General features: G+C 41.9%; 1 protein-coding gene across 3 annotated transcripts in view; it reads left to right on the forward strand.

Moving 5' to 3' along the window:
- Window positions 1-14419, forward strand: part of PAK5 (p21 (RAC1) activated kinase 5) — a 295772-nt gene that overhangs the window by 268412 nt on the left and 12941 nt on the right. For all 3 annotated transcript variants that reach the window (XM_082744403.1, XM_082744402.1, XM_082744404.1), the window contains 3 exons: window positions 2162-2653; window positions 4759-4892; window positions 8876-9002. In XM_082744403.1, coding sequence (XP_082600529.1) covers window positions 2162-2653; window positions 4759-4892; window positions 8876-9002 — 753 coding nt within the window. The remainder of the gene's footprint in view (window positions 1-2161; window positions 2654-4758; window positions 4893-8875; window positions 9003-14419) is intronic.

A 14419-nucleotide genomic window follows, 5' to 3' on the forward strand; every position in this document is an offset into this window, starting at 1 on the left:
ATGTACATCCCAGTAGAGCTGTAGAGACTTCCTAGGGTACTGTGTTAATAAGGAGCCTGAAGTCCAGTCAAAAATCTTTTTGAGCACCTTCTGTGTACTCAGCACTGTGTTGTCATCAGGATATCACACAGGAGTGCAGTGATTGATTAGTGCCTTCGGTCCTGGGCAAAGAGGTGAATGTGCTATGATGTGGTATATTTACCATATGTCACCTTAGTTGTTCCAGAGCTAGTCAGAGGTCCTTCTTGATTCCCTCCCAGGGAGTGATTGCTGGAATGTACACCTAGTGTTCTATAAACCCCTCACTTGACTCCTCCCATCCCTGCTTTGCCTGCCCTCCCTATTCTCCTCTGAGTTCCCTCAATCCAGTCTTCATAACTAGAGTAGAATGTTTTCTGCCGGAATCCTTTCGAGGGATGACCAAATTGGCTTTCACACACATGCTCCTGCAAATTTTGGCTAGTCTCAATTATATTTCCACTTATTTGATGAGAACATTGCATGTGTTTACCATATAGTCCATACTGAAAAGCTGCTTAGCACAGGGAGTCATCTTTTCCCTTTTACCTATACCTGCTAGGTGATGTGTATGGCCCTTACTCCCCTCTAGTATATGAGTTCAAAGGCATGGGGAAAGCATTCTACCCCCGAGATTTCTCACTGAAGACTAACATTCTTTAATGACAGGTGGGATCTCTTATTCCTAAAAAAGAAAATAGGGCCCAAACACCAAATAACCCCTTGGATAAGGCACATTTTAACTAAAACTTCCCTGTGCTTCACCTGAATGGAGAAGGTCCTTTCCTAGGAGCAGTGGGTACGGTTGGTGCCCCAACCTTTTCCCTTCATACACCTATTATTTCTGTCTGCCAACATTGCTTTTCTTTGTCTAAGGTGGTAGTTCTCTGGCAAGAGCAATTTTGCCCATATTTTGGGGACATTTGGCAACGTCTCAAGCAATGTGTTTGGTCCTAACGGGCAGAAGGGGCTGCTCCTGGCATCTAGTGGGTAGAGTCCGGGGATGATGCTGAACATCCAGGACACACAGGGGTGTCACCAGCATCAGAGAATTATCTGGACCCCAGAATTAATGGTACCAAGATTCAGAAATTCTGTCACTACCCACTGGAGCCTGCTCAGCCCAGGACATGGGAAGTCAGAAGTGCCAGGAAATTAATATTCATGGAAGTAGGTATTAAACAATGTTTTGAAGGGAGGCAGTTCATAAATACCCCAGCTCTTGGTCCCTCAGATGGGACAGCTCCAAGGTACATGCTTAACATAGTCTCCCAGAGTGGTTGCTTACCTGGTAGAATTCGGTTCCAGTTGCTTGACTGGTGACGTGCTGTGTGTGTTGGGTTCACCAGAGAGATAACCAGTAAGGGGATGTGTATGTGTACACAGAGTCTCTCCTCTGGGGATGACATTAATCCTTCCACTTAAAGCCTTCAACTGATGGGATGCAGCCTACCCACATTATGGAGGATAATCTGCTTTGCTCAAAATCTACTGATTTAAATGTTAAGCACATCTTAAAAAAGTAAATAAATACTTTCACTGTAATATCTAGACTAGTTTTTGACCAAATAACCAGATGCCATAGCCTCACCAAGATAACACATAAAAATTAGCCATCACACTCAATGACTCACCGTTCATTGGTTTTCCCCTTCTGTGTCTTCACTTCATAACTCCTAGAATCACCTTCCACTACTTGCATTTAAATTCAGGCCTCATAGTCTGCTTCTGGGGATTTTTATTTTTTTTTAAGATTTTATTTTATTTTATTTTTTATTTATTTGACAGGGAGAGTACAAATAGAGCGAGCAGTAGAGGGAGAACTTGATGCAGGACTTGATTCTAGGACCTTGGGATCATGACCTGAGCTGAAGGCTGATGCTAATCACTTAACCAACTGAGCTACCCAGGCATCCATGCTTCTGGATTTTTTAGTAGGGAAAGGAGAAAAGAGCAGCTGGATGGGGAGGTTGTAGGGTAGGTAAAGGGTCTAGAAGCAAGAGCAAGCTTGGACCTCACAAGGCAAGCATCACCCACAACCATCTCGTGTATGGTGCTCTTCAGTCAGGCCAGCTGTGGCTTGGCTCACTGCGGCATTCAGATCTAGCATGTGAATCCTCTCCATCTGTGTCTGTCTTCCCAGGTGGATTACGATCGAGCACAGATGGTCCTCAGCCCTCCGCTGTCAGGGTCTGACACCTACCCCAGGGGCCCCGCCAAACTACCTCAAAGTCAAAGCAAAGCAGGCTATTCCTCAAGCAGCCACCAGTACCCATCTGGGTACCACAAGGCCACCCTGTACCACCACCCCTCCCTGCAGACCAGTTCCCAGTACATCTCCACGGCTTCTTACCTGAGCTCCCTGAGTATCTCATCCAGCACCTACCCCCCACCCAGCTGGGGCTCCTCTTCAGACCAGCAGCCCTCCAGGGTGTCCCACGAACAGTTCCGGGCTGCTCTACAGCTGGTGGTAAGCCCAGGAGACCCCAGGGAATATTTGGACAACTTTATCAAGATCGGAGAAGGGTCAACCGGCATCGTGTGCATTGCAACCGAGAAACATACAGGGAAACAAGTCGCCGTGAAGAAGATGGACCTCCGGAAGCAACAGAGGCGAGAACTGCTTTTTAATGAGGTAGTTGGTGTGTTCGGATCACTCTTTCTCTCCTATTTAACATTTACTTCCCATTTCAAAAATGTTACCTCAGAAAGCACTGAAAATATAAATACAAAGATCACGCTCCCATAATCCTTTCTTCTGGTCTTTGTCTCTGCGGGTATGGTTCTCTAAAGTGCTTCATGTGGATCAGCCACCATGACCTTGGCTTGATTCAAACAACCAACCTGTGAGACAGAAAGATGGTACCGCCATGGCCACGATGAAATTTGGACTCAGATAGGTGAAGTGGCTAGCCCAGGGTCACACAGCAGGTCAATGGCATAGCTGGGATTTGAATTCTAGCAGATTCCAAAGACTCATGTTACACTATCCACATGGGTGTATATACATGTTCGTGATACCATGTTTGCCCTTTCTAGCCATTTTTTTTCCCTAAATCTCAGTAAACAGAGGTTAGTTTACCAGTGGATTACCACTCTTTCGGAACTTTAAGATACATGCAATAATGAATTCTTCCTGTGGAGAATAGCGAAAATACAGAAAATGTCCCATAATTTCACAACCAAGAAATAGCCCACATTAATATTTCCGGATTTCCTTTCTGTATTTTTTTCTCTTTAGAGAAAGTAATATACAATACCAACTCCCAGAAAGTTCTTAACAATGAGGACCCTCACTGATGGTCCTATCTCATTCTCCCTAGCACTGGATACGTGTCAAATTATCTCTGTTAATCTGATAGACATGAGTAAATCTTCCTGCTCTAATTAACGCTATTATTACTAGTGAGGGTGAAATTACTTGTATATGTTTTTAGACCATTTTTGTTTTATTAAACCCTATGTCATTTGCATGCTTTCCAATTAGGGTGGTAACATTTGTCTTATTGATAAGTGAGAGCTCTTGATATATTAAGGAATTAACCCTTTTCTATGTGTTTGTTGAACATATTTTTCCAGTTCATTTGCCTTTTACACTTATTACTTGAAAGTTCTAAAATGCACATAGGAGGAAAAACATGAATACCTATGTCTAGGGACATAAAATATTTTGGAGTAATATTCCTCTATTGATTTTATGAACCTTTAGGGAAGAGAGATGAGCTTCCGTGGATGGAAAATCTAGGTCTTAAAGATAGCGAGTCAGGATTCCAATGTTAGATAATATGTCAGTCTCTAGCAAAGGATGGACCACACACATATCCTAAAAGACATTATAAAAATGCAATCAAGAATGACTTTGGATTCCTCTTCTATGGAGGCTCACATGAAGCCACATATGGCTTCAACCCCCATGGGTGTTCATTTTCTCATTGTGTTCCACATCGCAGAGAGAGCCCCAGGTGAGTGGGCTTCAGCTTGTCACTTCCACGACACCGATTTCTGGAACTTATTTCCAAATCACAGTGCCAGAACAGCCAGGACAACATAATGTAGATAATTTTGTAATTTATTAATTAACATTAAATCTGAAAATGTCACCAGAAGCAGCCGCGGGTCAATAATTCTTGAAAGCTCTCTCTGGTAAGTTCAAGTTAACCTTGTATATACCTGAGTCATGTTTGCTTTTACCTTCAAGACCTGTCCTTTGTATTCAGCCCAAACCTCTCTCACACTCAGCCCAGACCTCCTCCCAAGATGTTAAGTTAGCCTCATGTGGCCCTACTCCTGCTGTTCATTTCATTCACTTGTGAAGACGTACTCTTCATTTGCCATTTAGAGTTGGTGACTTTTGCCAGGTTAAACAATGGTAGAGTATGAACAGTGCATTCTAAAGGAGACCCTTAGGAATATCTGTCATACCCTCCCCCCCAATGCAAACAGTCAACAAAACTCCCTCTTGTAAGTACAAACCTTGCCAGGGTTCTCCCTGTTTTCACTTTCATTATCCCCAAACCTAGCGTCTGATTGCACTATCATTTTCTCTAAATTGACTAACTGGTTCCTTTCATTATTGCTAGCTACCCTCAATCCTGTCTTTTTGTCTATTGTAGACTCCTGAATAAATCCCCCCATCAATATTTCTTAATCAGTTATACTCACAGCACAGTTGGGGCCATAAGAGAACAGAAAGCCAAATCTCACCATCACAAGTCAAAAAGCATCTTTCCATTTGCCCAGGTTGTGATAATGCGGGATTACCACCATGACAACGTGGTTGACATGTACAACAGCTACCTTGTCGGCGATGAGCTCTGGGTGGTCATGGAATTTCTAGAAGGCGGTGCCTTGACAGACATTGTCACTCATACCAGGTATGTCTCTTCATTCTCCAGACAAATAATTCCAAATGCTTATTATTTCTTATGCAGGGTAAGCCCTCAACGACTATTTTTACAAACTCTTTATAAATTGGAAGCCCTTTGAAGTCAGGGAGTATGATGACCCTTTTTCTTTAAATTCCCTAAATGCCTATTGTAATATCACGTATGTTTAGTTCATTCATTCAGTTAACATTCTCCTTGTCCTCCAGAAGTTCATTAACACCTAATGATTTTAAGTCAGCAAACTGATGACAAAGGACTTTTGGTGCCAAACAACAGAATTTCCCATTCTTAGGTATTTTGCTAAAACTGAATTTTATTCTGAGTTGCTATGCTATTGCTCTGTAGTAATACCACCAAGGGTACCTGAGTGGGGAAGAGGCAGATGGAAGATGAGTCAAAGTTTTATGTTATAATAAGAAACCTACATAATTGAAATTCTTTGATTCTGTTTTTAAATAGTCTTGCAAGTAACAATGGTTAATTATCATTATTACCTCTGCTACTTGCTTCCCTGATGTGTCAGTTGTGGTCATTAAATTCAGTGTGTCTTGATCACCTTTTATGTGCCAGGCTCTTTCCTGGGTGCTGGGGACGCAAAAAATACAAACAATTAAAGTCTCAAATATATTCCTTCAAGGATGTCACAAGTTAGAAATAAATATATTATAATATTTGAGCAGTAGTAGAAAGATATATTGAAGTAGCAAAGAATACCTGAGTATCTCTAACAGGGAAAATAAAGAAAGATTTCCAATGTAAGGGGTTAACCAAGATGAATTTTGAGAGTTGCATAGGAGTTTTCTAAGAAAGCAAGTGGGAGGAAATGGGCATTGAAGGCAGACAAAATATGTGCTAAGACAGTGTTCTTCAGGTTTTAATACGCATACAAATGGCCTGTGGGTCTTAGTAAAATGCAGATCCTGATTCAATAGAAGAGGGCATGAGATTCTACTCTAACAAGCTCCCAGATGATGCCAATCCTCCATGTTCATGGACCACAATGGAGAAGCGAGGTTCTAAGGAACAGACATATTAAAAAACAAACAAACAAACAAACAAATGTTACATTTGGGAAACTTTATAAATTTGCTCTTGGTAGTAAATAATGCTCCAAAGGGATAAGAGATGATTGTCAAGAAGGAAAGGCACAAGATGTTAGCTGATATCACCGAAATGGTGCCTAAACTGTAAGTGAATCTAGGTGAAAAATAGGGGGGAAGCAAGGTAGAAAGAAGGTATTGAGGGACACTGTGAGGGATAGAATATGCTGTTTCTCCCTAAAATCAGGCGGTGTTTCAATCATGACCTTCTACAGCTCTCAGTCTCAGTAGACCACCTAAAAACAAAAGAACATAAGGGAAGACACTGAAGGTTTATCACCAAAATTTCAGATGGCAGATCCCTGTTGGTAAACCCATAGGACCCAACCCTCCCCAAAGTGCATAAGATCATCTTAACTTATAGGAACAAACATACTGAAGAAACCTAAGCTTAAGACAAATGTGACTTGCATCTAAAGCAATTAATAAAAATATATCCAGAGGAGAGGATTTTTTTTTCCTGCCCCAGAAAACTTCAGATAACTACACATGTCTCTCCAGAGCTCTCCTTTTTGTCACGGTTTTTTTCAGTTTTTATTGTGTGTCAGTGGGATCCACTTAAGAGCTAGCCTCTCTGGAATCCATTGTGTTCTCTAATCCTCTCCATCCAGTTTTGTCAATAATTTCCTGTTGAAGGCAGAGAGCTCCAGGGAGTGGAGAGAAGTTGTATGTCAAGGAACTCTTGAATATTTAGAACTTGAAATCCTTTGAATCTTAAGTTTAGAATTTAATTCTTGAGTTATTTGGAGAGATTTTCCTATAGTAGATATTCAATAAAGGCTTTACCGAATGATTGATTGATTAATAAAATAACCCCTTGCTACTCAAAGTGTGGTCTGGAGAATAGCAGTATCAGCATCACCTAGAAGCTTGTTAGCAATGCAGAATCTCGGGCTCTACCCGGACTGACCATACACAAGGTAGCCAGGTACTCAGGCATTTCCTATGGTTACCAATGTTTTAGCCCTACCTAGCATCTTGTTAAATTATATCCTACTGATTTCCAGGAACAGAGGGTTCTAGAAGGCAAGGGAAAGTGCCGAACACTTCACGAACACTTCAAACATTAACTCCTGTAACCTCTAAGAAACAGAGCCAGGATTTGAGTTTGGATTTGATTCCAGTACTGAGGCATCTTTAATCCCAATTCAGGCTTCCTCTCTGCAGAAGTAGGAAAGCGCAGTCTTCTACAGTGGGTCTTATGCATTTCAAAGCCACTGAATTCAGAATCAGTACTACTTGTCACATATGCCAATTAAAGGTGATTTTTTTAGTCACTGATAGGGGCTCAGATTCCATTAACTTTTGTTGTTGCTGACCTGTAAACTATCTTAATGTCTGCTTCAAATAGCTGGAATCCCATGAAATCCTAGAAAAATCAATTTCATTGAAAAAAGTGATTCCTGCTTCTGAATTATTTTTAAAGTATATTTGAGCTCATCCCTGCTGATGATGCTCTAAGTCTCCGAAGGCTCTATGGTGGGCAGACATTAGTCATTTTTTTCACAGTCCAGCACAATGACCAACCCATTGACACAAAACCAAGAGCACAGAAGTCTCTCAGACAGGAACATTTTCTTCTTGCCTGCCGTAGTAGGAGAATGAGGCATTGCTGGAAGAAGCGTCTTCAAAGAGAAAGGGTACCCATTCTCTTTACACCTTTGACCTCCTAATTGGCCACCTCCTTGATTTTACTTTGGACTCTTAATTTTACTCAGACATAGTTTGCTGGCATCAATAAGACTGACACATATTCAGGGCCATCCATTTCCTTGTCCTGTTGAGTTATGAGTTCCCTGGGGTGATTTTCCAAGGCTGTCCTTGAATTTGGACTCTCGTCAGTTACACCCTCTGTCCCTCCTGACAGTCTCCTCTGTTAGCATGACTGTTTTAGGAGCTCTTTCACATTCGCTATCTGCCTTGAGCCTCACACTGTTTCTGTGAGAGGGAAGTTTTATACCCAGATGAGTTAGGCCTCTGGGGCTTATTTTGATGGTACTGATGTCCAAGTAATTCTTCCCACATAGGTTCTCCATGGCTGAAAATCCATTCATATGAGTTGCATATGATACAGTGGGGACATTGGAAAAGCATGGGTCTGAACTCAAGAAGAGGTGGAGCTGCATTCATAATCTGGTCACTTTCTTAACTGGGTTAACTTGGGCAGGTCACTTGACCTCAGTCTCTTCTGAAGCCAGAACCCTTCTTCAGAAGGGTGCAGCCGTGAAATGTGGGAGCACATATCCAACACTGTGCTTTCCTTTCTCATTCCTAAGGTCAGTTTCTCCAAGAATCATCCAGTCATGCTTAGTTATTAGTAACTAAGTCCAGTTTCCTTCTTAATGGACCTAGGGCAACAGGAATCTTCAGCTCCTGGAGGCAAGGGATCTTAGCGATCCAAAGACCATGTTGTCCAAGTCCAGCTTTAAAGGGAACTGTTGGTGTCCTCATTTCCAAGATGAGGAGAAAATAGACCTGAGGAAGTTAAAAAGCCTTGCTCAAGCTCAGCTATCAGGCATACTTGGAACCTTGGCTCTATGCAGTGCAGTCTCTCTGTAGAACCCTGGAGGTTTATCAATACCTAAGAAATTACCCATGAGAGTCTAAGGAAGTACATTTGCATTAATGACCCAAAAGCCAGCAAATAAACCATTTCCTTTGGCTTATATTTGGCCTCTGTCATCCTCACTGCCAAACCTTAGGTTCTAGGAGTCAGATTCCAAGACTTCTTTGTGCTTGCCTGTAGATTTTCCAGACATGGGCTAGAGAGCATAGACTGGTTCACTAGACCCCAAGGGAGCTGACTCTCTTGATCATTTCAAAGATGTTCTCAAACCTGTCTTTGCTCCTTAAATGTTATTTCCTTTCCAGAATGAATGAAGAACAGATAGCTACCGTCTGTCTATCAGTTCTAAGAGCTCTCTCCTACCTTCACAATCAAGGAGTGATTCACAGGGACATAAAGAGTGACTCCATCCTCCTGACAAGTGATGGCCGGGTAAGATTTCCTGTTTGGCCTCTCCATAGTTTAGCTTGCCACTTTGTCTGTCATGGGCATTATCCCCCTAAGAGCCCTTTCATCTCCCTGGTCACAGTCACCCACTGCCCTTCCCAGCAAGCTTACCAAAAAGGAAATTACCATCCTCTGTGTCATCCTATTAGTCAGGATTATCTGTGATCTGAATTTGATGGATGACTTCCTACTTTAACAATGAGTGTAGGAAGGGATAGAAACTATGGAAATTTCTTTCCATTTTCTTCTATGTTCTTATTTTTGTTGGAGGAAAAGAGATGAATTTTCTGGGGTTTTGTCCACCCTTTTTGTGGAGTTGTACATGTCTGCAGTATCTCTCAGAATTCCTGCAGGAAAGAGAAGGCAAACTCCAGTGGACAGCTTGAGGAGAGTTTAATAAAGGTGTGGGCAGAGGTAGACAAGTCCGAAGGAGGAGTACATGACGATTCATGTGGCATTCTAGAATAGTGTGCCACTCTTACTGCCTCATGCCTGAGGAGGGGAGGCCAGGACCCGGCTACTGGAATTTGAAAACAAAGATTATTATATGAAGAGGGATGCCTGGCAGGAACTCTGATCTTCAGTGGAAGATGGCCACAGTGGAGCTGCATGATGGGAGCTGGGAGGATCAATATCTGAACTCCCTCAGTTCTTTCCTTCCAGTGTCCTATTGGTACTTCCCATTGGTCGAACCCAATCAGAAGCTATCAGTGGGGTCAACACAGGTTGGCGTCCCAGGAGTCAGAGGGGAGGAGAATAGATCTGGAAAGGCAAACGAAAGATATCCATCACCCCAACTTATCCCTAGGCCCAGACTGCTGCATTTCCCATCCCCACAGCTAGCTCAAGGGAGTCTGCGGAAACTCATCAGCCACACCAGGCTACAAAGAATATAGACTACAGTAGCCAAGGAAAGAATGAGTTGGCATTTCAAAGCAGTCTTAGTTAGACGGTAGAGTTTTGAAGCATAGATTTTTATCATCTAGGCCCTTTTAATCTCCTAGAAACTCCCACCACAGGTAATGGCACTGGTGTGCAGGGAGCCAGTTGTCCCATTAGTACATCTGTCCTTTACAACCCAGCAATCTCAGCCATCTGGGAAATGTTCACATCACAGCAGAACTGCCCAGGAACAATCAGAGGGCAGCTAAAAGAAATTCTTCCCAACACTTCCGCTTTTTTTCTGTTTTAAAGAGATGGTCAATTCTACTGTGGAAAATGCAGGAAATTCAGAAAAGTATAAAGGACAAAATAAAGATCACCCTTAATGCATTTCCCATTCTCCCCATATTTCCCTGTACATGTACTTGCAAACTTGGGATTCTTTTTAATGGGTAGTTTAAGTCCTGCTTTTTGCATTACTCAGGCTGATTTTTTTTTTTTTTAGAAAGAGGGTATGGGAGGGTGCATTAGTCAGTTCTTGCTACATAACAAACCACTCTACACTCAGTGGCTTAAAAGGACAATCACGTATTTGCTCACAGTTCTGTGAGTCAGCATTTGGACTGTCCTCCTGGAACAGCTTGTCTCTACTCCATGGCCATCAGCTGAGCTCACTTTTGCATTTGTGGTCAGCCTTCTGTTGATGGTCTCATTCATTTGCCCAGAGCTTTGTCATGGGTCCCCCATCTCCCAGAAGATTCTCCCAGACTTATTCCCATGGTGCCTATGGCAAGGTTACTCAGATCAGCAAGAGAGGCAAGCTCCATGGCACGCTTTTGAACCCTATCCTTATATCTTGTTTGCTAATGTCCATTTTGGCCAAAGTGAGTCGCACAGCCAAGCCTAGATGCAAGGGATGGGAAGATGGATTCCACCTCTTGATGAGAGAAGATGCAGAGTCACATTGAAAAGGGATGTAGGTATAGGAAGGGGAAGGATATGTGGCCATGTTGCACAATTTCCTAAAGTGTGGGGGAGCTGTGAGAAAAGGTCTGGGACCTTCCCCTGGCCTGAGTCAAGAGAGTACTTAAACAAGGTTCCATGACTTTGGAACATAATTCACAAAGCACTGAACTGATCCACAAATGGGTCCTGGGGACTGATGCTTACAGGAAAAAAAGAAAAAGAAAAAAGCAGAATGGTTTCAAGCAGGCTTTTCCCCTTCCTAGAGATTGATGACAAAAGCTTTCTTGGTACAAGCACATGTCAGATGGCAATATCAGACATGAGACTAAGATAATTCATTGTTTAATCAGCTCAAAGATCTCCCCTTCCCACAGTACACAGGTTATTAAAATCATTCAGTGTCATTCTCAAGGGCAGAACCTATGCTCCACACATTTCTTGAATTTCCATGTACCCAGCAAAGAGCTCCCAAGGACTGGCACATGGTGAATGCTTTTAGCCTTACTGGTTTGTTCACTCACTCCTTCCATAAATATTCCCTAAATGTCTACTGCTTTCCAGAGACAGTTGTAGGTCCTAAGGATAAAAACAGCAAAACCACTACTTACATTAAGCTTATTTGGGGCATGGAGGTGGGCTAAATACACAAAATCACTCTAGACAGGTGGTGATAAGCACTAAGTTTTCCATAATTAATTTAAGCAGAGTAAGAATATGGTAGAAAGTGATAGAGGATGGGATCAGAGAAGGCCCCTCTGAGGTGGTGATACTACAGCAGAGACTGCGTGGGTCCTATGGCTGTCAGGGTTGAGAATGTTCCAGAAGAGGGAGCAAGCAGCATGTTGAGTAGATCCTATGGGTCTTAGGTATGTGTCCCCAGAGTATGCTCTTTCACATTTCAGAACAACATACTATGTTGATTCCATTGGGCTTCTTCAGTTTCTATAGAGAAAGGAAACTTTTTTTTTTTTTTTTGAGAATGCGAGTGAAGACCTAATGTGAACACTTCAAGATTTGAACTAATTTATTTGTACCAATTTATTAGAGTCTGAAATTTTACATTGGAGAAAGCACCCTCATTTTTTTTATTGTCATTGTAACAAATCACTCCAACACTTGGGGTCTTAAATCAAAAGTCATTTAGGATTTTTACATGGCTCTGAGGATTGGCTGGGCTCAGCTAGCCAGGACCACTCTGACTTGTAGTTAGATGATGCATCTGGAAGTCTTCCTCACTTACATGTGCTGGCTGGGGGCTGGGCACTCAGCTGAGCTGTCAACCAGAACACCCATGATGTGACCTCTCCGTATGGCCTTCCTCTCAGCATGGACGCTGGATTCCAAGAGCAAGGGTCCTAAGAAAACAAGGTTTATGACATAACCTTGAAGTCCCATAAGGCCACATCCACTGTACTTTCAGTTCTTCCAGTTCAGGAGGAGGGAATTTAAAACCCTCCTTGGTGGGAAGAGGATTGACTCCTGTCGTCAAAGGAGCTCATGGGCTGGGGCATAATATTGCTGGCTTTTTCTGGAAAATGTTATCTGTCACACAAGCTATAATGAGTTTTCTTGTTGTTGAGAGATGTGCAGCATCATTAACCCTTAGAGAAATACAAATTAAAACTAGCAGATATCACTTCACATCTATCCGAATGGCTAAAGTGAAAAGTAGCGATAACACCACTTATCCACACACTACTGGTGGGAGTGTGGAACAGTACAGCCCCTCCGAAACATGAGTCCTTTCAGAACTAAAAATTGCATGTGACCAGTAATTGCCTTCTTAGGCATATATTCCAGAAACATGGAAACTTATTTTCACACATAAACTTGCACATATATGTTTGTAGCAGTTTCATTTATTATAGCTTGGACCTAGAAACTACATGAGTGTCCTTCCAAGGGTTAGTGGTTACACAAACTGTGATGTGTTTATACCATGGATCACCAGGCAAAAACAAAAACAAAAACAAAGAAGAAGAAGAAACCAGTGATACAATAAGCACTTAGATGAAGGAATTGTGCTGAGTGGGAAAAAGCCAATCTCAAAAAGATGCATTTCACATACTTCCATTTACATAACATTTGTGAAATAGCATAATTATAGAAATGAAGGGAAGATTAGTGGTTGCAGGGGTGAAAGACTGCAGGGTGACTGTAAAGGGGTAGCCCGAGGAGTCTTATGGTGATGAGACAATTGAGTACCATTTTTAAAATTAATTTATTTATTTTAGAGAGCATGTGAAAGCAAGGGGAGAGACAGAAGAAGAGAGAGAGAATCTCAAGTGGACTCCCCACTGAGTGCAAAGCTAGATACATGGCTCAGTCTTACAACCCTGAGATCATGACCTGAGCTGAAATCGAGAGTTGGATGTTTAATCAACTGAGACACCCATATGTTCCAAGGGGCAATTGGGTACCTTTACGGTGTTGTTGGTTACTCAAGGCTTGCAATTGCAAAGTATATACACACTTAAACACTACATACATAAATGAGTTCATGTACAAATGAATAAACCTGAACAATGTCTATGGGATGTACCAACATTAGTTTCTTGGTGTTGATATTGTACTATAGTTTTACAAGATGCCAACATTAGGAAGGACTGGGTACACATTGCTTTGCAACTTCCTATGGATCTACAGTTATTTTAAAATAAAAAACTAAAAGAGACAGTGAATTGCTTAAGTTTTTTTCAAAGGATAAATCTCTGGGGTGCCTGCGTAACTTCGGTGGTTAAGCATCTAAGTCTCGATCTCAGGGTCATGAGTTAGTTTGAGCCCAACACTGGGCTCCATGCTGGAGGTGGACCCTACTTTAAAAAGAAAAAAAAAAAAAAAAGGATACATCCTTTTTGGCCTCTAAAAAAGACTAGAAGGGAAATTGTGAAGCTTCAATATAAATGATAGCTAATGAGTCACTAATTTGTATTAAGCAGGGGGCATATGGTATTTGGATTTGAAAGGGAAAATAAATAGCATATCACAGGTCGTTGCAAGAATTGCATGAAATAATTTGTGTAAAACCATCAAAAGTAAACCAGGTCCAACACAGAAGCTCAAAAAGGGTGATCCCCCCACCCTAGAACTTAAGGGTGGAATAAATTCATTAACAATTGTTTTTTGGCCTGAGGCTTACATTTGAGATATGATACTTAGGAGCCACTTCACAGGGATTGATTTAACTTTTACCAAATTCACCAGATAGAATGAAATTCAAACCCCTGACCTATTAAGCCCAGTGCCTATTTTGAAAAGGGACATACACAGTGATTTTTATAGTCCCCCCCTTTTTTTTAACTAAAAATTTATTGCCACAATTTAAGAATCAGGAGATGTCACAGAAAATTTCAGATTCCCATCTTCCTTTAAAAAAAAAAAAAAATCAAAGTATCTGACAATGCTGTGTCTGCCTTCACACATGGCAGTCCCGGCGGTGGTGTGCTCAGGGTGACTGGCGTTTAAGCCAATGCTGTTGCTACCGCATCTTCACCAGACTTCCTCAACTCGCTCCCCCTCCCAGTGCCACCCCTAGCATCTCTTTTCCTGGAAAC

The sequence above is a fragment of the Mustela nivalis genome (genome assembly GCF_964662115.1).
Source record: "Mustela nivalis genome assembly, chromosome: 8".
Classification (NCBI taxonomy): Eukaryota; Metazoa; Chordata; class Mammalia; order Carnivora; family Mustelidae; genus Mustela; species Mustela nivalis.